This window comes from Malaclemys terrapin, chromosome 2 (genome assembly GCF_027887155.1).
Source record: "Malaclemys terrapin pileata isolate rMalTer1 chromosome 2, rMalTer1.hap1, whole genome shotgun sequence".
Lineage (NCBI taxonomy): Eukaryota > Metazoa > Chordata > Testudines > Emydidae > Malaclemys > Malaclemys terrapin.
Genome location: NC_071506.1, coordinates 59346449 through 59368493, shown reverse-complemented (window position 1 = coordinate 59368493; position 22045 = coordinate 59346449). Strand labels below are relative to the sequence as shown.

At 41.3% G+C, this 22045-nt stretch overlaps 1 protein-coding gene across 6 annotated transcripts in view; it reads left to right on the top strand.

Moving 5' to 3' along the window:
• Positions 1–22045, top strand: part of C2H8orf34 (chromosome 2 C8orf34 homolog) — a 234935-nt gene that overhangs the window by 73328 nt on the left and 139562 nt on the right. For 5 of the 6 annotated variants that reach the window (XM_054017068.1, XM_054017071.1, XM_054017069.1 and 2 more), the window contains exons 5-6: positions 7831–7859; positions 18438–18610. The exons of the other annotated variant lie outside the window; for it this stretch is intronic. In XM_054017068.1, the coding sequence (XP_053873043.1) occupies positions 7831–7859; positions 18438–18610 (202 nt within the window). The remainder of the gene's footprint in view (positions 1–7830; positions 7860–18437; positions 18611–22045) is intronic. 6 annotated transcript variants of the gene reach the window in all.

The window sequence follows — 22045 nt, the reverse complement described above, 5'->3', positions numbered from 1 at the left end:
CGCATTTACAGAAGTGATTACAAAAAGAAAAGGAACTGGCCTGAACTAATAAATGACACACATTATGTTCTCTTTCAATATTTTAATTAAAAATGAGTCCCAATGAGGGCAGATGATGATAGATATCCCTGAGTTTTGAGAGTAATTTTCACTCAGCCACCTTGCTGTTTTAAGTTTTTCATTGTTTTAAATACATTACATTTTCTTACTACATATAAGTCTATTAACTAGTGTAGCATTTATCAGAGAAGAGGTTTTGCATTGCAGGGTTTTTGATGCTTTGTTTTAGGCTAGGCCTAAGCTTGTATATCCCCTAGTGTTTGTGAAAAAGAACTTGTTGCTGTTAAATTTTTGACACCAGATGCTAAACGTTGCTCTGTGAAAGGTTGTAGTCACAGAGTGAATGAAAATTAAAATACACTATACTGTGTATTAACGATATTTGGTTTTATTACAATAGAGCAGTATGAATTATACTCTACTACAAATGACGACTACATATAAGAGCTAAGAATTATTATTAATAATGTATACCCTTTCTAACCTTCTCCTTTAAAAAAAAAATTTTGAAAGTGCACGTATGGCTCAGCATATCAAAGTTAGAAAAATCTGCCCAAAGACAAATTTGCTTTCTTTATTATGGAAGATATTATTCCTAGATTGAATGGAATCAACCTCTATTCATTACTTCATGCTGGAAATCCATTTTAGGCAGAGGACCCTGCCTCCAGACACTGGCACAATGAACACGTTTATTTCTTCATTCTGACAGTATTGTTACTACAGATTGCCACAAAGAAATGTCCAATCCACAACAGAAAATGAGAGAACAGCTTAGAGGACAAAGAGGTGGTATATTTATGGGCAGTATATTAATCTATGCTGATATAAAAGAAAAGCATGACAAACAATAGACCAGTATTCTAAATGTAAAGGAGTTGGAGGGTGCATGTAACAGGGTGGCTTGTCTCATTCTTAGGGCCCTACCAAATTCGTGGTCCAGTTTGGTCAATTTCACAGCCATGGGATTTTAAAAATTATAAATTTCATGATTTCAGCTCTTTAAATCTGAAACTTTACTGCTGTTGTAATTGTAGGGGTCCTGACCCCAAAAGGAGTTATTAAGGGGATTATTGTAAGGGGGTAGCAGTACTGCTACCCTTTCTTCTGCACTGCTGGTGGTGGTGGTGCTGCCTTCGGATTTGGGCAGCTGGAGAATGGCAGCTGCTGGTCGGGAACCCAGCTCTGAAGGCAGCACCACCAGTAGCAGCAGTGCAGAAGTAAGGGTAGCAGTACCACAACCCCCTTACAATAGCCCCCTTAATAATTGGCCAGCAGCAGTAGAGAAGTAAGGAGTGCATGGTATGGTATTCCCAACCTTATATCTGCGCTGCTGCTTGCAAAGCTGGGCCCTCAGTCAGCAGCCGCCACTGTCTGGCCACCCAGCTCTGAAGGCAGCAGTGCAGAAGGGTGGCCTGGTATGGTATCGCCACTCTTTACTTCTGTGCTGCTGCTGCTGTGATGCCACCTTCAGAGCTGGGTGCCCGGCCAACAGCTGCCCTCTGGTTGGCCAGCTCTGAAGTCAGCACAGAAGTAGAGGCGGTAATACCGTGACCCCCTCCCCCAAATAACCTTGGGACCCCCCCCCACAACTTCCTTTTGGGTCAGGACCCCCAATTTGAGAAACGTTGATCTCCCCTGTGAAATCCCCATAGTATAGGGTAAAAGCATGTAAAAACCAGATTTCATGGTGGGAGATCAGATTTCACAGTGCATGGCTCTATTTCATGGCCATGATTTTGGTATGGCCCTACTCATTCTGCTCTCTTTCCAAGCTACCTGCTGTAGAGGTAGACAGCAAAGAGTGGAGGAGCCAGGTGCCTGATGTGTATATAGGAGGCAGAAGTAGGATAATCCCATAATGTCTGGGATCCAGATTTGGAGGCTGTGCTTTAATAATAAAAAAAGCCTCCCAGATACCAGCTCAGTACTGACCAACATCCCCAAAGCAGTTGGTGACTCTGGTGGTAGTCCTGGACAGTAAGGACACAGTGGCTCCAAATATCTCCTCTAGTGAAGAGCCTGCATGCACATGTGGTGTTGCTGTGTGGGGACCATTGTATTGAAGTAGATCATGACACACTGAGAAGGCTCTTTGAAATTCAAGAGTGAGCTTTCACGCTGTGATGGTATGGGGGGGGGGGGTCTCCCTCCAGTGCGGGCTGAGTTCACCCCATCCCTAAAGCTGTCCTTTACCTCGAGGCAGTGAGTCCTAAGGACTCAAGTCGATAGGGTTACCCTGATTCACAAGGCAGCAAGGCCTAGCGGCCAGAGTCAATACACTGGCCTTTGTTCACAGGGCGGGTAGGCCTACTGGCTGGGGTCATTAGGGTGGCCCTGATTTGCAGGGCAGTAAGGCCTAGCAGCCAGAGTCAATAGAGCGGCTCTGATTCATAGGGCAGTAAGGTCTAATAGTCAGAGTTAATAGGGTGATGGGCCTCTACCCGGAGGTGGGTAGTGGCCAGGGTAGGGGGATCCAGGCCCTCCTTGCTCCACCAGGTCCCAGCCCAAGGCCCTGACGGTGGCGAATGCACTCGCCACTGAGTCAGGGAGACTCAGCCACAACATGCTGACCACACTAGGGACTATGGCTAATCCTTGCCCTTGGCTACTTCCTACCATGACTCCTGTATCCGTGGTCTGGACAGCTTCCGGGTTCCTGTGCCTGGGCTGTTCCTGGTGGCACCTTCCTGAGGTGTCTGCAGGTATCGGGGCATCTGCTGGAGTCTTGGCACTTCTGGCTTCTGCGGTCGGGGGCTGCAATGGCTCCAAGGCTGGAACCTGCAATGGACGGCCTTTGTCTTCGGTGGTAAACTCCGACTGAGTGAGTTGCTCACGTTTATTCTGGTACTGCATTTGGGGCATGTCCCTACTGGGCATAGGGGCAGGGCTTCCTTAGCCCACAAGGAGGAGTTAACCCTTTCCTGTCCAGTGCAGGGTGAGTTCACACTGTCACACATCCTCCCACTTAAGAGGGCACCCCGTGTGGGTTCTTCCTCTCCCCCGTTTCCGCCTATCCTCGGGGGGAAAAGAAAATCGGTGTTGGCATGCGCCTTCCTGGGGCAGCATAATACCTGAAAGTTGTATGGCTAAAGGGCAAGATACTACCACATGATTCGCATGTGTTGGTGTGCTTCATGCTATTTAACCATTGCAGGGATGCATGGTCTGTGATCACTCTGAATGTATTTCCTAACAGATAATATTGCAGGGCGTCTATGGCCCACTTAACAGCCAAGCCCTCCTCTTCAGTAGTTGAATTGCGGGTTTCTCTGGGGAACAGCTTGTGACTTAGGTACAGCACTGGGTGTTTTCCCAGGCAACTTCTTGTGACAATACTGCCCCAAGGCCCACTTCTGAAGTGTCTGTCTGTAAAATGAAAGGTTTCTGGAAGTCCAGGTGTATCAAGACTGGTCCTCTTGTGAGTCATTCTTTCAATGTCTGAAAGGCTCACTCGCTCTCTCTCTCTCAGTGGACCATTGCACCCCGTGGGGTGTGAGTTTCTAGTTAGGTCTGGCAGGATCACAAAATCTGGGACAAAACACTAGTAACAGCTGGCTGGACCAAGGAATTGCTGCACCTGCATCTTTGTTGTAGTGGTGGACCAATCTCACAGGGCCTGTATCTTGTCAACCAGGGGCTGTAGTTGCCCCCCCCCCCCCGACCCCCTTGGTGTATCCTAAGTACATCACCTCACTCTGCCTGAGGTGGCATTTTGTGGGGTTTGCCGTGAGTCCAGCATCCTTAAGAGAACCCTGGATAGGTGTTGGAGATGGTCCTCCCAACAGGGCGCTGTACATGATACCGTTGATGTAGGCATGGCATAGTGCTCAGGGTTGTAACAGTTGGTCCATGAGCTGCAGGGAGGTGGCCGTGGCCTTGGGCAGTCCGAGTGGCATTTTTATAAATTGTCGGAATGGCCATTTTAGGGCGACAGTTCGGTGTCAGGGGGATTTGCCAATATCCCTTAGTCAGATCCAAAGTCGACAGGAATTTGCGCCCCCCCTCCCCTGAGTTATTCCAAGAGTTCATCCACTCATGGCATTGGATAGGCAGTGAAATGGGAAATTTCGTTTACTTTCCTGAAATCAATGCAAAAACGCACTGAGCCATCTGGTTTCGTGACCAGGACTATCGGACATTGCCACTGTGTTTAGATCTAGTGTTTAGATTTCATATGCACAAATAATACTGTTTTAAACTGACACCATCAACTTGAAATGTAACCAGTTACAATAAATGAATTTAAAATAGTTTCATATACCAGGTTTATCCCTTTATCTTCCTGACAATCTTTCATTTTACAGTCATATTTTTTTTAAAGTTTTTTCTCTCTGCTGTGCGGTATAAAAAAAATCACACAAACAATGAAATTTGATGGGCTGTACAAGGGAAATGGTGTCAAATGCATAAAGTAAATAAAATGGAGTGGTGTGTTTTTTGCTCTATTTTTATCAGTTTTCAGAATTTTATGACTTAATCATAACAATAGTGAGTAAATGTTATTAACAGAAGTGGTTTTTAAATTGACTGTCATTTTAAAATAAATTACTTTGGAAAATAACCTGCTTTAACAACAAAAAGTCAATATTTGCCAACAGTTAAGGAAGTAACTGTGGTAACTCGGATACCATTGTGTAGTGGTTATGATTTACCCTGACCACGGAGCAACCATAGCCACTGGATGTCTCTGCTAGCAACACTTCAATCAAGCTCTGCTACTAGGGAGTTAGAAGAAGTCACTGGGACCTAGCACCAGTTCAGATGGCCCTGGAATCCTGTTGATCCTGGGGGATCTGCCTGCTCTGAGGGTTGTCTACATTCCCTCTTTTGGAGATGCATGAAAAAAGCTATGTGGGAGGATCTCTGTGAAGTCCGCATTGAAATTCCCTCCCCCAGAACCCTCTCTTGTTTTCCTGTATTGCTATAGGAGGAAGTGATATCAGTATGAGACAGGATTTCAGGATTTGGCCCTGTGATCACAAATATATAATCCCTAAAATCCTGCTTTTCTTGTTCTGTTTTCATTTCTTATGATGTCATCAGCTGTGGTACATGTGTAACTTTTCCTACTTAATGTTCAGTGGGACCTTCATCCCTGATTAGGGCCTATAAGTATATTTATAATAAATCAGTAGGTATCTTGTGGGAAGGAATCCTGCAAACAGAAAGCCTGACCATTTGTAGTATAGAATGATTTCCTTTTGGCATAATGGAAACATCAGGGTATGTCACCATTTTTGTCATTTTCACATTTGTCATTTCCAGTTCCCTTGTTTAAACTCAAGGAAAATTCCTTAAGAAGTAAATCTGGATGGAGAAATGCTCTTGCCATTAACCCTTTGAATCCTAAGGTTGGTGTATATAGTTATGTTCAGGATTCTAGGACATTGTACATGACCCAAGTTATGTTGACTTCCATGTGGCTCCTCCTCCCTTATACTCCTGCCTTGGTCTCTTCTGTTCCTGCTTAAGACTGAGCTCTTCCCTAGGGCCTTGCAACATAACCCCTCCTCAGGCAAGTAGGAAGCCCTTCTGCTTCTTGTTTACCTTACCCTCCTCGCGGAGCCTGTGCTAGGCATAAGCAGATTAAGCAATTGCTTAGGGCCCCACACAGCACCAGGGGGACCCCTATTAGTTATTAATATGTGTTGTGGGATGCAACAGTATTCCTGTTTAGGGCCCCAAATAGGCTAGCACCAGTACTGCCTCCTAGGCATAGAGTCATCCTGGGCTCTGTAATGATTCTGCTTCTTTTGTGACTGCTTTTGCCCATGAAAAGAAGTCCATCTGCATTGCTTTCAGGTGCCACAGATGCAACAGTAGTGACTGGACATGTGAAGCAGGAGAATAGGGGACTGCTCACAGGGCAAAAAAACTGGTTTAAAAAAAATCATTGTAAGTTGCTGAGAAGATGTAGAGTGTCTGAATGGGTAGAGCATAACATCTGTGGTTGTGAGCTGGATTAGTTTTAGTTTTCCAGAAAAAAATCAAATACTATGGAGAGCTGGGTTTTGGAAATCCTTACTTAGGTTTACAGGGCTGTGCAGGGCGAAGAGACAGCTAAACTTAATTTTCACTCTTCTGTGCAGCTGCTTTCATTTGCATACACCCACACAACACGGGGGTGAGGGTGAAGGGAGGAACAATGGATTTCATGGCATATATTAATCAGATTGGGACAACTTCCTGCTCCACATACTATATAGATAGTAGTGTAGTTATGTACTAAATAAAAGCTTTAAGGTATTGAAAACAGATTAATTGCTGCGGTGGTAGACAAAGTGTATTTTGTTGAATTTAATTTGCAAACACTGAATGACTGAGAAAATGTTCCATTAACGTCTGTTTATTTTTCATGTATTGATCAGGTCCTAAAATGTTAATTACAGTTCTGTTTGTATTTCACTATGTTTTAAAAACAAATCAGTAAAAGGAAGCCATCTAAAATGAAAAATAGCAAAATGTAGGTATGATTGAAAATTGATTTTTTTTACTTTATTGATAATACAGCTACGGTATAAGAATAACATGCTGTTAACTGTCTGCTATATTATTGGGAATAAGTTTAGACTGAGCTAACCCTAGGGTAAATTTACAAAGATAAAGAACTATTTTAGCTCTCAAATTTGCTCCTAGATGTATAACGCGTAGCTTATAACATGAGCTCTCGTACACTGGAGTACCGGATCGCTTTATAAGTCTTCGATGACAGCCATAAGAATGGCCCTACTGGGTCAGACCAAAGGTCCATCAAGCCCAGTATCCTGTCTTCCGACAGTGGCCAGTGCCAGGTGTGCCCTAGAGGGAATGAACAAAACAGGTAATCATCAAGAGATCCATCCCAAAAATTTTTTGGTTAAGTTTTAGAGCAAAATCGCTCTATGGCTTCAGTGGAATGCCAGGAGAAAAGGGTGCAGGATGGTGTTGCATATGACATAGTGAGGCAGGATGAGCAACATCTTGTCGGAGCACATGGGGCTGTACTAGCGGCTATGCACGTCTACTACACTGCATCCTACACCATAGTGTAGGGTGGAATGATTTGATGTAAATGGGTCAAAGCGAATCCTCAAGCAGGCCACTGTATATGTTGCTATCAGCCAAAAGTGTAAGTCAGCAGAATATCAGGTGCCATGTTGTGCTTGCTCACGATTTGGAACAGCTGCCCTATCTAGTAGCGTGATGTTCCCTGGGAGACACTGGACCTAATTCTCTTCTTACAGGTTTAATTCCATTGACTTTCATGGAGTTATTCCTGCAAGTGCAAAGTAGAGCAGAGTCAGGCCTATGTTGCATTTTGATGGCAGCCAGCTACAATATATATATAGTGTGTGGGTTTACTATAAACACACACATTTTGTGTATATATAACACACACACACACACACACACACACTATATAGTTTGTTGGTCAAAGCAGAATTTGCATCATAATCTGCTCAGACTAGAAGTATTAAATTGCTTTTTTAATTTTAGAAAACAAATAGAAGCAAATTTTAGCTTTTCACCAGTCTATTACCACAGCTGCAAATTTCCAGAGTTTCATAATTGTTTGAAAGCTCAGTTTGATTATATTGCCCCTGAAGAAAATTACAGTACATTGCATTTGGTCAATTTCACTAATGGAACAAAATATAATAGCAGACTGCATTTGCAAGAGAATTATGCAAGTTTCCAGATTAAACATTTGTTTTACTTACTATAACAAAATACATTTCCACAACGAATGTTTCTCAAATTGCTTTTTAAAATCTGCTTTGTTTTCAGGCATTGCTATTTCTGATGAACGTGAGAAGGTAAGAGATATTGTGTACCTAATGAATAGTGCAAACAGGCAGATCTTTATGGTAGTTTTAGGCAGTGAGAGTTCAATCTTGCAGTCCTTGCGCATATACTTAACTCTTATTCAGTTCCGTGGGGAGCTGGTTACCTAAGGGCTGTTGAAAGGGCTCATATGTTATGGGCCTGATCCAAAGTCCACTGGCATCAGCGGAAATTCTCCCATTGACTTTAAGGGGCTTTAGCTCAGGCCACGTAAAAGCTATTGAGCTGTACATCTTATTTTGCTTAATTTTGTCTATAGGGATAATTTAATAGGATACCTAAAGCTAAATATTTCCTAGAAGTATAATTATTTTTGATTTGAGATTGTATTTTTGGGTAGCTCCTATTAAATTTAAGTTAAGGTAATTATACTGTTTGTGAACATCTTTAGGAGTATTCTTTGGCCCCAAATCTGATTAGGTATGCACATGCCAGAAAAACAACATGAATACTAATTTCGCAGTTGCATGCAGTATAAAATGAACTCCTCAATTCTGGCCACTTAAAGTGGTGGAGAGACTTCTCCAAGATAAGGGTTTCAGAGAGGCATGATGGATATTGCCAAGGAGTCATGTGGGATATGGGGCTGCTATCTACAAATGATGGTGTTTACACACACCTTGTGTGTGTTTTGGCACTGAACTTTCTAATGCTAACATGCATTCTAAACTCAAGTAATCCTGTTAATTATGTTAAGCATGTGCTTATAAGCATTTCAGGACCTGGGCCTTTATTCTTACTTTTTACACACATCTAGAACTGTGTCCAGTAGTAGCTGTTAAATGTAAAAACAAAAGACCTGCTAGTAGAACCCTGACAATGTGAATAGTTTGTATTGAAATGAGTGAGCCAGTCATAATTGTTTTGCCAGTCAAACCTTTGAAATGTCTTTTTTTGTTGAATAGAAGCATTTTGAGTGAAAGAGAATGTTATCCCACAAAATTATTTTTGAGGAAGTATCTAAAAAATACTTACATCAATACATGATGAAGACCTGTTTTTGCCTCAAAACATGCAATATTTTGAAAAGTTATATTTCAGTGTGAAAATCACCATGTAATGGGAAGCAATGTATTGATGACATTACTAAGATACTGATTTGTTAAATAAATTTCAGCAAAGACCGTTCATTTGCTACTGTACTTAACTGCTTATTTTGAACATTCTGAAATTATTTTGTTTTAATCCTTGTATACTTTTCAATCATGCAAACGGTTTCACATTTTTACAGTATTGCATCTGCTTTATCATATGTTTTTGAGGAAAATAGGTAAAGTGAAAAATTAAAGAGAAATCATCACTTTGAAATTACATTAAAATTTTTATGCAATGTAGTTGTAACTGTGTTGGTCCCATGATATTAGAGAGACAAGGTGAGTGAAGTAATATCTTTTGTTGGACTAACTTCTGTTTGGCGAGAAAGACAAGCTTTTGAGCTACACAGAGCTCTTCAGGTCACCAAAGTTTGTCTCTCACCAACAGAAGTTGTTTCAATAAAAGATATTACCTCACTCACCTTGTCTCAAATTCCTAAAATTACTATAATTGAAACATTAATTTACATATCTTTTCTCTTTTTTTGTGTATAGTTAATTTTACTGTTTTGTTGATGAGACAAATCCTTTTCTAGCACCTGCAAGAGGTTTTTTTTCCCCATAAGAGCAGGAGCAAAGCTGACACTGAAAGCAAAGAGGCAGCAGGCAGAGTGTGCACACAAAGAAACTGAAGGAGAGGTCTTGTGATTCACAGATCAATAGATTTTTTTAAGGCCAAAAGGGACCATTATGATCATCTAGTCTGACCTTTGAACTACAGGAGGAGTCACCCTCTAACACTGAACAGTAACTGTATTAAACATAAAACAGTATTATCCTTAAAGCTACTCTGTCTCTGCAGCACTATAAAACCTCTCCTGCCTGGCTTAATTTTCATAAAGAAACAGTACACACAGCTTCATAGGAGGAGGCATGAGCCTGAGCATGTTCGCTATTATAGTCTCAAGATTTCACAAAGGACCCTGCTCAATATAATAAGGGAGCATAATAAAACTGTTTTAAAGAATTAAAATTCAAGATACACTATTTAAAGAGTTCTGTATTAGAAAACTGTTCTTTTAATTAGTTATTTAAAATCAAGTTGCATCCTTTCCTGAAATGTATAGCCCTGGGTAGGTTTACTAAAGGTAATTAATAAATATTGAAAATATTTTCAATATTTATTCATAGCTACATCCTAAATGTGAGACACTCAGGTTAAATAGCAATGTTAATAATAGTAGGATAATGGGTGGGTAATAGGCAAACACTAATTGCACATCTCTGTTCATGTTATTTCACACACAGCCTTGCAAAGGCTAGGGCCAGTACTGCCCAAAAGGGTTCCTGGAAGTATGATTAGTTCATGCATTGATTCGCCAGCTCCTCCAATGAGGGCTGCTGCATTCTGGATGCTGTTTACATTTTCCACTAGGAAAGAGTAGCTTGAAATGCAGCCTGGACTCTGAGGATGTCCTGCTGGCTGCCCAGAAGAATGAGTTGAATCAGCTTTTAGTACTTTGGTTCATCCTCTCCTGGGTCAGAACCTTCCACTTTGGGAGGGCACTGCTAGCTCCAGACCCTCACCTTTATGGAATACAGGTTGCAGCTGCAACTGCCTTCAGGTATACTTGCTCCCAGCATGGGGCCCCTCTGCTGGCCATTGAATTGCCTCTGGAATACAAGTGCCTTGTTTTAGCTTGCATCAGAGCAGAATGTGGCCAAGTACATTTACCATGCAGAGATTTGATGTTGGTCTGATATGTTTACAATGAGTGTCTAATTTCAAATGCAGTTTTATGCATATGAGATGTAATAGTCATATTGCTAACCCCACGTTTTCAAAATGTAATGAGTAAGACCAAAAATCTCATGACTTCTGAATCTCTCTTGTGATGTTGGGAACAATAATATATTGGGGAGTTTTATTTGCCTTTTGTTTTTTGACCCTTTAGGGGACATTTGGGTCACATTTTCAAGCTTTTCTTCAGAAATGTAAGGGCTATTTTTAAAAATAGCCAACATTCTGAATTGGAGGCCTCCAGAGATTGGGGCTTTACATAAAACTCCAAATAAAGTGAAATTTCAATAATATTGTGAGATTTGGCAACAGTGCATAGAAATTCCTTTGCTTCACTCACTTTTGGCAGGGACAGTTAGTAATTGGAGAATGCCAAAGAGTCAGTGATTCAGGATTACACAGGGATGAAGGTGGCCCAGTAAATCATAGCAAGTTTTGACCCCCTCTCCGCTCCCCCCGGCCTAATATTAAAATATTCAATTAGGAGTTTTTTTTAAGATGCTTTTTCATCTGTTATCTCAAAGATATTTTCATATTCTAATCCTGTAAGTACAAACATACTGCACCCATAAATACGGGATCCATTAAACTATAATCTACAGAGGGGAACAAATCTCAACTTTAAACAGGTGAGTGCTGCACTCGAGAAGTGGCAGAACGCAAGTACCAGAGACACTGAGATGCTGTTCTGGCTCCCTAAAAAAGTGCCAGAACAGTGTCCTGGAGCATTCTGACAAGATTCAAGCAATGACTTTAAATAATCAAATTGGACACAATTCCCTCTCCTCCTCCCCAATTTTATGGAAGACACATGCATATGGCTAAGATTACAGACTGAATCTCTTAAATTCCTACTTATCCTCTAGAAACTCCAGGACACACCATTCTGTGTTCTGTTTGTCCTTTAAAGTACTTGTCAGGCTAGCATTCCAAGGTTTAAATGGGAGATGCAGGTGAAGACTTGACTGCAAATTAAACATTGTATTTTAATTTACTCTATCATTTTGAAGGAACGCTCCAAATAATGCCACGATGTTCTCAATACAATCTTCTCTGACTTCCTGCTTACCACTTACAATGAGGGGCTGTAAAAGTGAAAGGAAAGACATAAATTAGGTCACTGAAGTTTTGATGTGTTGATCTAACATGATTTTAAAATGGAAGCAAGGTTGGCAAACATGAGGCATAACATGACTTGTTAAACTTCTTTATTAAATTGAGCTTGAAAATGCTGTGATACAAGATGGCCCAGTTCCTACAACTGTTTGAGTGTAAGTCAGCATAAGAAGGGCAAACAGCATTCATGTGCTAAATAGTCATATGCAAATTGCACAATGTATGTTGCAGACAGGGCCAGGAGAAAGTTGGTATGAAAAAAGTGTGGATTTTTCCTTGTATGGTAATCCACAAATTTCAGTAAAATTTAAGGCAACAGCTAAAACCAATTTGTTAGCTAATTATAAATTACCCCTCCCCTTCACTCTGTCTCCTTTGGCTAAGAGCAGTTGGAAGTGTTAGCAAGCACTTCAGAGGGGTAAGAGAGGCCATGAGGCTTCTCAGGGAGCTTCCTGTTTCCTGCTGCTTCCCTGAACCCACTTGAGGAGAACAGGCAGTGAACTGAAGTAGTAGGAAACAGGCCCTTAAGATGCTGATGTCTTCCCTCACTCGGGCCCTGCTACCAACCTGCTTATTTGTCCCCTTCAACTGAGTGTTGAGAGCCACTATAGCTGGCACAGAACAGCAGTCATGAGTGAAAGAAAAAAATGCCCCTCTGGGGCAGCATTCAGAAAAAGAAAGAAAGCAAAGGAAGCTTTTCTATCTAAGCAGGAGGGAGCTTTCCTGAGATACATAGATACAAATGTTCATGGTGAGCCTTCCGGCCCCAGTGAGGATGTGAGTGATGAGGAGATGCCTGATCTTCCAGTTAGTCAGAGTGCAGGTGACCTCGCAGCTACTGCAGCATCAATATCTCCATCTCAAATGGATGTAACCATGCACATTCCTGAAGAAAAGTGTAGATCAGAGAACAGTGTGGTGGAGGTACAAGAAACAGCTGCTGCTGAGTTTAGTTCCTTAAGTCTAGATGATCCAGGACTGTGGACCCACTTGAGCAGTAGCCTGAGGGACTTCCTTGTACTGCATGGGCCACAGCAAGTGAAAAACTTCATATTTCCCAAAGACAAGGAAAATAGAAGTTTCCATCCAACACATTACTGGCATGAAATCCCCAATGGTGACAAAGTGGAGAGGCCATGGCTTATGTACTCAAAAACCCAGAATGCTGCATGCTGTTTTTGTTGCAAACTCTTCCAGTCTAATGTTCGAGCAGGAATGAAGCATTGGGTTCTACAGGAATGAAGGACTGGAAAAATCTGGCATGCCATGAGAAGGCAGCAAATCACCAGAGAGCATTGCATAGGTGGAAAGAGCTTGAGATGAGACTAAGGTTAAAGGCCACCATAGATGATCAGCATCAAGAGAAGATTGCATCAGAGTCTCTTTACTGGCAAAATGTTCTGAAAAGGCTCATCGCCATTGTGAGAATGCTTGCGACCCAAAACCTAGCACAGTGTGGCATTTCAGATCAGCTGTATGTGCCAAACAATGGAAACGTCCTTAAAATTCTGGAGCTGATGGCTGAGTTTGATGCTGTACTCCAGGAGCATCTAAGAAGAGTCACCACCCAACAAATGTGTACACACCATTACCTTGGAAAAACCATTCAAAATGAAATCATACAGATACCGGCAACAAAAGTCAAATAGAAGATTGTGGCAGAAGGAAGTCAGCAAGCTATAATTCTGGACTGCACACCTGACATCAGCCATACGGAACAAATGACTTTAATGGTTCATTTTGTAACAACAATAGAATCTAGTGAAAATGTCCCTACAATGGTGACTGTCAGAGCATTTTCCTAGAATTTATTGACATTGATGGTACTACAGGAGCTAGTGTGACAAATGTGCTTCTTAAAAAGCTGGAAGATACAGGAATTGCGATAGTTGATATGAGAGATCAGGGCTACGATAATGGTTCCAATGTGAGAGGAAAGAACAGAGGAGTGCAGACACGGAACCGAGAGTTAAACCCTCGAGCTTTTTTTGTCCCATGCAGTTCTCATTCACTGAACTTGGCGGTCAGTGATGCAGCATCAGCCTCTAGTGAGGCTGCTAGATGCTTTGAATTACATTAAAAAATGTGTTTATTTTCTCTGCATCAACTCATCGATGGCAAATTTCGAAGCAACATCTGGGAACATCCTCTCTGACACTGAAACTACTGAGTGCCACACGATGGGAAAGTCGAGTGGAGGCAATAAAGCCTATCAAACTCCAAATTGGGAAGATAGATGATGTCATAGTTGCCATTATGGAGGATAATGCTATGATAGGAACTGTTTGTGGGAGAACAGTGGCAGAGGGAAGTGGAATCACCAGAAATATACATAACTTCAAATTTCTTTGTGGCTTAGTGTTGTGGCATGACACTGTTTGAAATAAATGTTGTAAGCAAGAGACTCCAGGGTGTTGACTTTATATATCTGGAGCAATGGAACAACTGGACGAAGCAAAGTCATACCTACAGTCTTACTGGTCAGATGAGGGATTTCGAAACGTTCTGAAGAGTGCACAGAAGTTGGCAGAGGAACTTCACACTGAAGCTATTTTCCCACCCATTCAAAAATACAAGAGTCACCGAAGAAGACGATAGTTTGATTACGAGGCACAAGATAATCTCATAAGAGACCCCAAACAACAATTCAAAGTTGAATTCTTTAACCAGGTGCTAGATTGTGCCATACAGTCAGTTGAAGAATGTTTCATGCAGCTCAAGGAACACAGCAATATATTTGGGATGTTGTATGATATTCCAAAACTTCTCACTATACCTGAAGAAGAACTACACCAGCAATGCAGGGCACTAGAGACAGTGTTGACACATGACATGCGCAATATTGATGCGAGTAATTTAGGTGATGCATTTCAGCAGGATCAACTCCAAAGGCTGTTCTGGGATATATGTGCACAAATAAGATGAGCACCCTCTTTCCAAATACTTTTGTTGCTCTGCGCATACTTCTAACACTTCCTGTAACAGTTGCCAGTGGAGAATGCAGCTTCTCCAAGCTGAAGTTAATAAAAACACATCTATGTTCCACAATGACACAGGAGAGGCTGGTCAGCCTTGCAACCATCTCAATAGAGTATGAGCTGGCCCAGACTGTGGACCTTCAGGAAGCAGTTCAAATCTTTGCAACTAAGAAGGCAGGGAAAGCACCACTTTGATTACTCAAACAGATAAAAATGCCAGTGTTTACTATGCAGACAAGAAAAGTAACATTTGCTGTTCAGGCATTTGAAAGTTAAGTGTTATTTAAAATTTTTGAACAAGGCATTTTAAGTTGTTAGTTCTCCTTTATTGGGGTAGGTAGAAGAGCAGTACCATGAGAGGAGTAGAACAGGAGGAAGGCAGAATTGAGACCTTTCAAAGTTTTGGCCCAAGCGAGGGAGTATGGGGGTATCATTTGAGCTCCCCGCCTCAGGTGCCAAAATGTTGTGGGCCAGCCCTGCCCCCTAGTCACATGACATGGGTCAAGATTACATCTATCAAGTGACAGGGACCAGTGTCCCCTGATTCCTGTGGTGACTGTTATGCTACCTGACTGCTTTACAACACAATTCCTACAGCTAAAAACCATTTTCCACAAATTTCTGAAAAATTTAAGAGTACCACACAACAAAAATGGCAGCAATCCTAAAATGTGCTAAATCACTTCTTTTTCCCCATACAATTTTCTCCCTTTTCAACTACTGGCTTTTCAATTTAAAGATAGTTGTCAGTATTGCTATAATGTCATCTCAACTTTGCAGTAAAATGTCATCACCTAAATAATGATTTCAGCAGGCCTATAGGGGAATGCTGAACAAAATTAAACTGACATGAAAAAGACACTGACAAACATACATTACAGGAGAAGTATAGGGTAAAACAGGGGTAGGCAACCTATGGCACAGGTGCCAAAGGTGGCACGCAAGCTGATTTTCAGTGGCAATCACACTGCCCGGGTCCTGGACATAAGTCCGGGGGGCTCTGCATTTTAATTTAATTTAAATGAAGCTGCTTAAACATTTTAAAAACATATTTACTTTACATACAACAATAGTTTAGGTATATATTATAGACTTAGAGAAAGAGACCATCTAAAAACATTAAAATGTATGACTGGCACACGAAACCTTAAATTAGAGTGACTAAATGAAGACTTGGCACACCACTTCTGAAAGGTTGCCGACCCCTGGGGTAAAAGGTGGAGTGAGGGAATGTGGTTAGGTGTTATGGTAATACAAACAACAACCAGAGAGCAAAAGAGATTAAGACCCAGATTCTGCAGCTGACTCTGCATTGGGGAAGTTAATGGGTGGAATGGACAGAAGCCAACTGCAGGGTCAGCACCACAGTAGGATGGATATATAGATATAATACAAAAACAGCCCTTCCCATATAGGGTCAGATTCTGGCTCATTCTAAGGTCTTTTATGCCACTCCAAGTGGCCCTAAAACAGCCCTGAACAGCAGAGCCGGCTCTACCATTTTTGCTGCCCCAAGCGAAACCCCCCCCCCCCCAAAAAACCGCTCGGACTGCCCAAACGGCCGAAGCGCAAAAAAAAAAAGCTGCCCGGACTCTGCCGCCCCAAGAATGGATGGAATGCCGCCCCTTAGCGTGTGCCGCCCCAGGCACGTGCTTGCTCTGCTGGTGCCTGGAGCCGGCCCTGCTGAATAGGTAGCTGAGGATTTCCTCCTACATAAGGAAAATCCTAGACTAGTGCACAGTCAGACACCTGTTTATGTGAACAAAAGTCTCTCTCTCTCTCTCTCTCTCTCTCAAGGGATATAGGATCTGGCATTTGAAATCTTTTCAATTTCAAGTTTTATCTTTTAACTCCTACATTTGGCTTCCCCATGTTAATTGGATAGACATTATTTACAGATTTCAAACACTATAAACACTTTGATGGTTTTATATTGTGAATAACTGCTAATATTTAAAACTTTGCATTTACTATAATTTAAAGTAGTCATCCCAATTATTTAGTGTTCCTTTAAAGATCATTTGTTATTGAGGAGGACAAAAACATATGGTTGCTAATTTAAATAATCATCCTCCTGCTGCTTCTCCAGATGCCATTTATTAGGCCTGTGTTGTTCTTACAGTAGGAATATTTCATGGGATGTAGAGCCAAATAACAGCCATAAGAATTGTCTTTCGTTACAGATCAGAATATACAATATATCTTAATTAGGAGCACTGCATTTTAAATTTCCTTGCTGTCCTAGAAATGGCATTCAGTGAGAGCAGGATAACTATCTCCATCACATCATTTCAAAATGGCAATTCTGGAGCATAATTTTCTTCCAATTATCACTATTCCACATCAACTCCCAGTGTATGTATAAGCACACAACACCGAGAAAATTGGAAAGGCTTATGCAGTACTTTTACACAAACTCTTTATGTAATCAAATGAGCTATTTGTTTCTGTGTGATGCTGTGAAACATCAGTAAAGTTTTTAAAATGCCCAGGTTTTTTTTTCGTCTCCTACTAGTTATTCCACCATACATCTTCAAGCAAATTGTCAAAAAAAAAAAAAAAAAGACTTCCAGCTTTGAAATTGCAGTTTATCACAGTGGCAATATATGATGTACATTATTTGCCTATTGTAATGCACTGAATGTCTGCCAAATAAAAAAATATATTTTAATTGTGGATTTGAAAATATGACAAAACCAGCAGGATTATTTTAAAATAGTTGATTTCCCTACTCAGTAAGATTTTCACACTGAATTCATAATGCAAAAGAGATGATATTAAATCGAAATATACTATCTTCTGTGTTCTTCAATATTCAAGTGACCTCATTCATTGCTTAACATACTTGAAACATTGGTGTTTCCAATAGGAGGGGGCTTATTAAGAATGTATAGTTTTAAAGCCAAATCAGTAGTGATGGACACCTGCCACTCCTTTTCAAAACTATTGGATTTTAAAGGGAAAAATGAAGAGAGGTTCTGAGTAAAGCTGGATGAAATTTTTCAGACAAGTAATTAGTTGCTGAAAAATGCAGTTTTGGGTAACCCAAAACTATTCATAACTTCAGGGAATAATTATGGCCAAAAGAGAATTCTTTTTAAAAAAATTTGAAACATTTCATAACAATTTAAAGTACGGCATTTAAACTTTATTTTGAAATGACATTTTGAAAGTTAGCTAGATTTATTTTTTTAAAGAAGGGTAAAAGAAAAACCTGAAAACAAAATGAAACTAAAAAACTAATAAACAGAAAAATTATCATAGGCGGAACAAAACATTTTGTTCAACCTGAAAAGATTGTTTTGTTTTGTAGGCTCAACAACTGGGCCAAAAAATATTTTATTTCCTCAGCTCTAGTTCTGAGTACCAGGATGGTGAACACCTCTCTGGAGTTAGGGCCTAAATCCAATGTACATTGAAATTAATGGGAGTCTTTCCATTGATTTCCGTGGGCATTGGATCAGGCTTTTGACCTTTTAATGTCCTGTACTATTTTAATAAGGATCAATATATGAGGTGAAGCAATAAGTTAGTTTGTTCCCTGTTTCCAGTTTATAAACATCACTGAGAATGAGCAGCGTAGAGGTTTGTTTATTTATTTAGGCTTTTGTTTCTATTCAGGATGCAACAGGTTTTAATACTCCTCTTCTAAGACCTCGTGTGATTGGAGAATGGGTTGGTCGCGAGGAGAATGATGCTGATCCATTGGCTGCGGAGATGTTGCAACCTCCAGTACCAAGAAGTAAAAATGAACAATGGGATAGTGAAGATAGCAGCAGCAGTCCTGGAGGAAGGTGAGGTTTTTCTTTTATAGTTTAATGACTCCTGAAAATCTCATTACATAATTTTTTAAAACTTAGAGATTTTTTTGCAATGTCCAGTTTTAAGGATCAAGAATGTGAGGTGTATTATTTTCCATATACAGTATACCACGAACCAGGAAATATGTAGTAGGGATTTAATGATATTGGGCACAATACTGTAGATGCTTATGCACATGAGTAGTCCCATTATGCACATAAGTAAAGTTAAGTTAGGTGTATACAGTAACTCCCTACTTAATGTCCTCTCGCTTAACGTTGTTTCAATCTAACGTCCCTGCTCAATTACAGAACATGCTCCATTTAAAGTTATGCAGTGCTTCACTATAACGTCGTTTGGTTGCCTGCTTTGTCCACAGCTGGCAGCCCCCCCATCAGCTCCCCTACACCCCCCCCCAATGCGCCTCCTGCAGACCCCGAGGATCAGTGCCTTCCCCCTCCTCCCCCCGCCTCCTGCCCGCAGCAATCAGCTGGCTTGCAGCCTTGAGGAGGCGGAGGGGGAAGATGAGCGAGGACTCAGCGCGCAGGCTCCCCCTTCCTCCCGAACTACGCAAACCAGCTGATTACCTCAGGCTGGAGGCAGGGGAGGGAGCGGGGGAGCCTGCGTGCTGTGTCCTCACTCCTCCCTCCTCAACGTTGCAAGCCAGCTGACACATTCCCCATTGCTTTATTTTGCTATAGGAAAAGGAGTTGGCTGCACTCAGGGATACAGGTTCCTCTTGCTGCAGCAGCTGAGTGAGAAGCAAAAGCTGCTTCCTGGATTCTTGGGACTTACCATGCAGCAAGCTGAGCTTAGCCAGAGTGCAGCAGTGCTTCTATTGCCAACTCTTTCTGTGGCTGCTCCTCCTATATTGTGGACTGTAAGGGGAGATGGCCTAGAACTGTTCTGGCATCTTTGTATTTCCCAGAGTACCTCCTATTCCCTTAGCCTCTGGAGGGGAGAGGGAGGGGCTAGTTTCAGCTAGTTTACAGTCCCTTTGAACTGACAACGTTTGGAACTGGACCTGTAAAATGTTGGTATTTGAAAACGCACATCTTGTATAGTCAACTAGTTATTTATAAAAAAACATAAAAAATGCTTGGTGGTTATAAAAAGCAATATCGGTTGGTCAAAGTTAACTCATGTATAGTTCAAGTCAAAGATATTACACAATTAACTTTTAATTAAACATACATATAATACATCAATAAGTACTGGGAGCAGCATGCTCTGAATTTATAGGGCTAATTAGAATTCATGAAATATTAAACTATTAATCAGTGTTTTGTTGACTGCAATATCTAAATTACAGTAAATTACTGTATTATTTAATTAAAACTGTTTGTAGCCTAGAGTCATTTGGTCACATTTTACTTGTAACTAAAAAAAAAGGAAGCATTTCATAATTCATAATCTCAGTTTCTGTATAAATCTGGTAAAAGATTATTTATAAACATTATGGAGTAATTTTAAGACAAGGGTAAAGACAAATATTTTTGATAGTTTATTGGCCATTCGTTACCAGTGCCTACATATGCTAGGCTTGTAAACCAATGCTGTACAGTAAGAGGAAAGTAAAAACTGCTGTTGTCCCAATATTTCTCCCTCACATAATTCTCCCTACCAAAATATTCTGAGTATCTAGAGGTTTAACACTTGCATATTTAGGCCCACATTGTCAGAGATGCAGGCTTTTTCTAAGCTCCTCTGATCACTGGTGGAGGATGGCTGTCATTGATGCTACCTACCACTGAGTGCCTCCCCAGCTGAGCGATTCTGCTGACAGTTCAGATTATTATATGAGATATACCTATCTCATAGAGCTGGAAGGGACCTTGAAAGGTCATTGAATCCAGTCCCCTGCCTTCATAGCAGGACCAAGTACTGTCCCTGACAGATTTTTTTTTTTTGGGGGGGAGGGGTGCTCAGATCCCTAAATGGCCCCTTCAAGGATTGAACTCAAAACCCTGGGTTTAGTAGGCTAATGCTCAAACCACTGAGCTATCCCTCCCCCCCCCCACTCTGTGATTGTGGTCACCGAGTGTAGGGGGCAAGTTGTTATTGCTTAGAACAGTTTAGGAAGCTTTGGGAATGGCATTCTTTAGGGGAATGAACAAACATCTAGAATGGCTGGTTCTTAGGTCTTGCCCTTCTGTTGCTACCACACTTCCTTTTTTGGTACTGTCCCTTTCAGCATAAAATAGACTGTAGAAAATGCTAGTGGACATGTGGCTTGTAGGATGCTATGGGTGCTATCCTGTGTGCTACCTCTAATCTCACTTTTAACAAGCTTTCCCTAATTGTGCTTCTCTCAGTATTGTACAGTGGAAGGAAAACATAGTATCCTTTGTTAAGAATATGGAGCCTGGTTTTCAGAGGTGATAATCACCTATAACCCCTACTGAAGGCAATGGGAGCTGGCAAAGACTCAGCACATTTGAGAATCAGGTCTACTTATTTAAAAGGAAGCCGGAGTGATTTTTAGAAATTGACAGGGAGTGAAATTACTAAAAAGATTGGGAAAGGTAAGTTAATCAGATTCAGGTAGGTTAGTAGTCACTGGTTTGTAAGTTTACCCCTTGATGGAGATCTGTGTTGCTGGTGTGTAACAGGAGATAAGACAATATGAAAGTACTGGTGACAGTTTTGTTGGTAGCTGGCTCAGCTTCAAGAATTCACTTTGCAGAAATAGAATTAAGTGCAATCCTGGCCACTTTCATAATTTTCAGCATGTCAAAAAATTTCTCTGGGATAGTTCTAAGATAGAGATCTGGGGATTTCCACACCAGGGTGTGTGTATGTGTAATTTGTGCACGCAGGAGGATTTTAGGGGATTTTAATGAGAATCTCAGTTCTCAAGAGTTAAAAGCTGGGGACTCAACTAAGTAGCTAGAACCCATGGAGGCCCTATCTATACACCAACCACCACCCCTCTCTCTCTCAGAACCTGACCTATTTTACCATTATTTATGTGCCTCAGGAGAGGTTGAGTGGTCTACATCTGTCTACTCTACACCTATATTGAGGGAGAAGCAGCAAGCCCATTTGCCCCTGCTGGGATAAATGGTGGTATGAGGCATCTCCTACATTCTCTCCACAAGGTGGTGGGGAGGGCCTCAGATTTCTCTTCTATGGTGTGTCTCCTAGGGTCTGAATGGTTTGGGGTTTCCCCCATTCCCAAGGATCCTCTTAGGCACAGCTGCCAACTAATTTGCATCTCCAGGCAGGGCTTTGGAGCTGTGCTCTGGCTCCAGGCAAAAACCTGCAGCTCCACTGCTCTGCACTCCAGCTCCGGGCTCCGCTCCAAATCCCTGTTCTCCAGGTGCCTGCCTGACTCCTAGGTTATGGATACAAGTCCTTGATCAGTAACAAGGATCATGAACTGCACAGAAATATTAACACCAGTCATTGGAAGAGGAAATACTAAA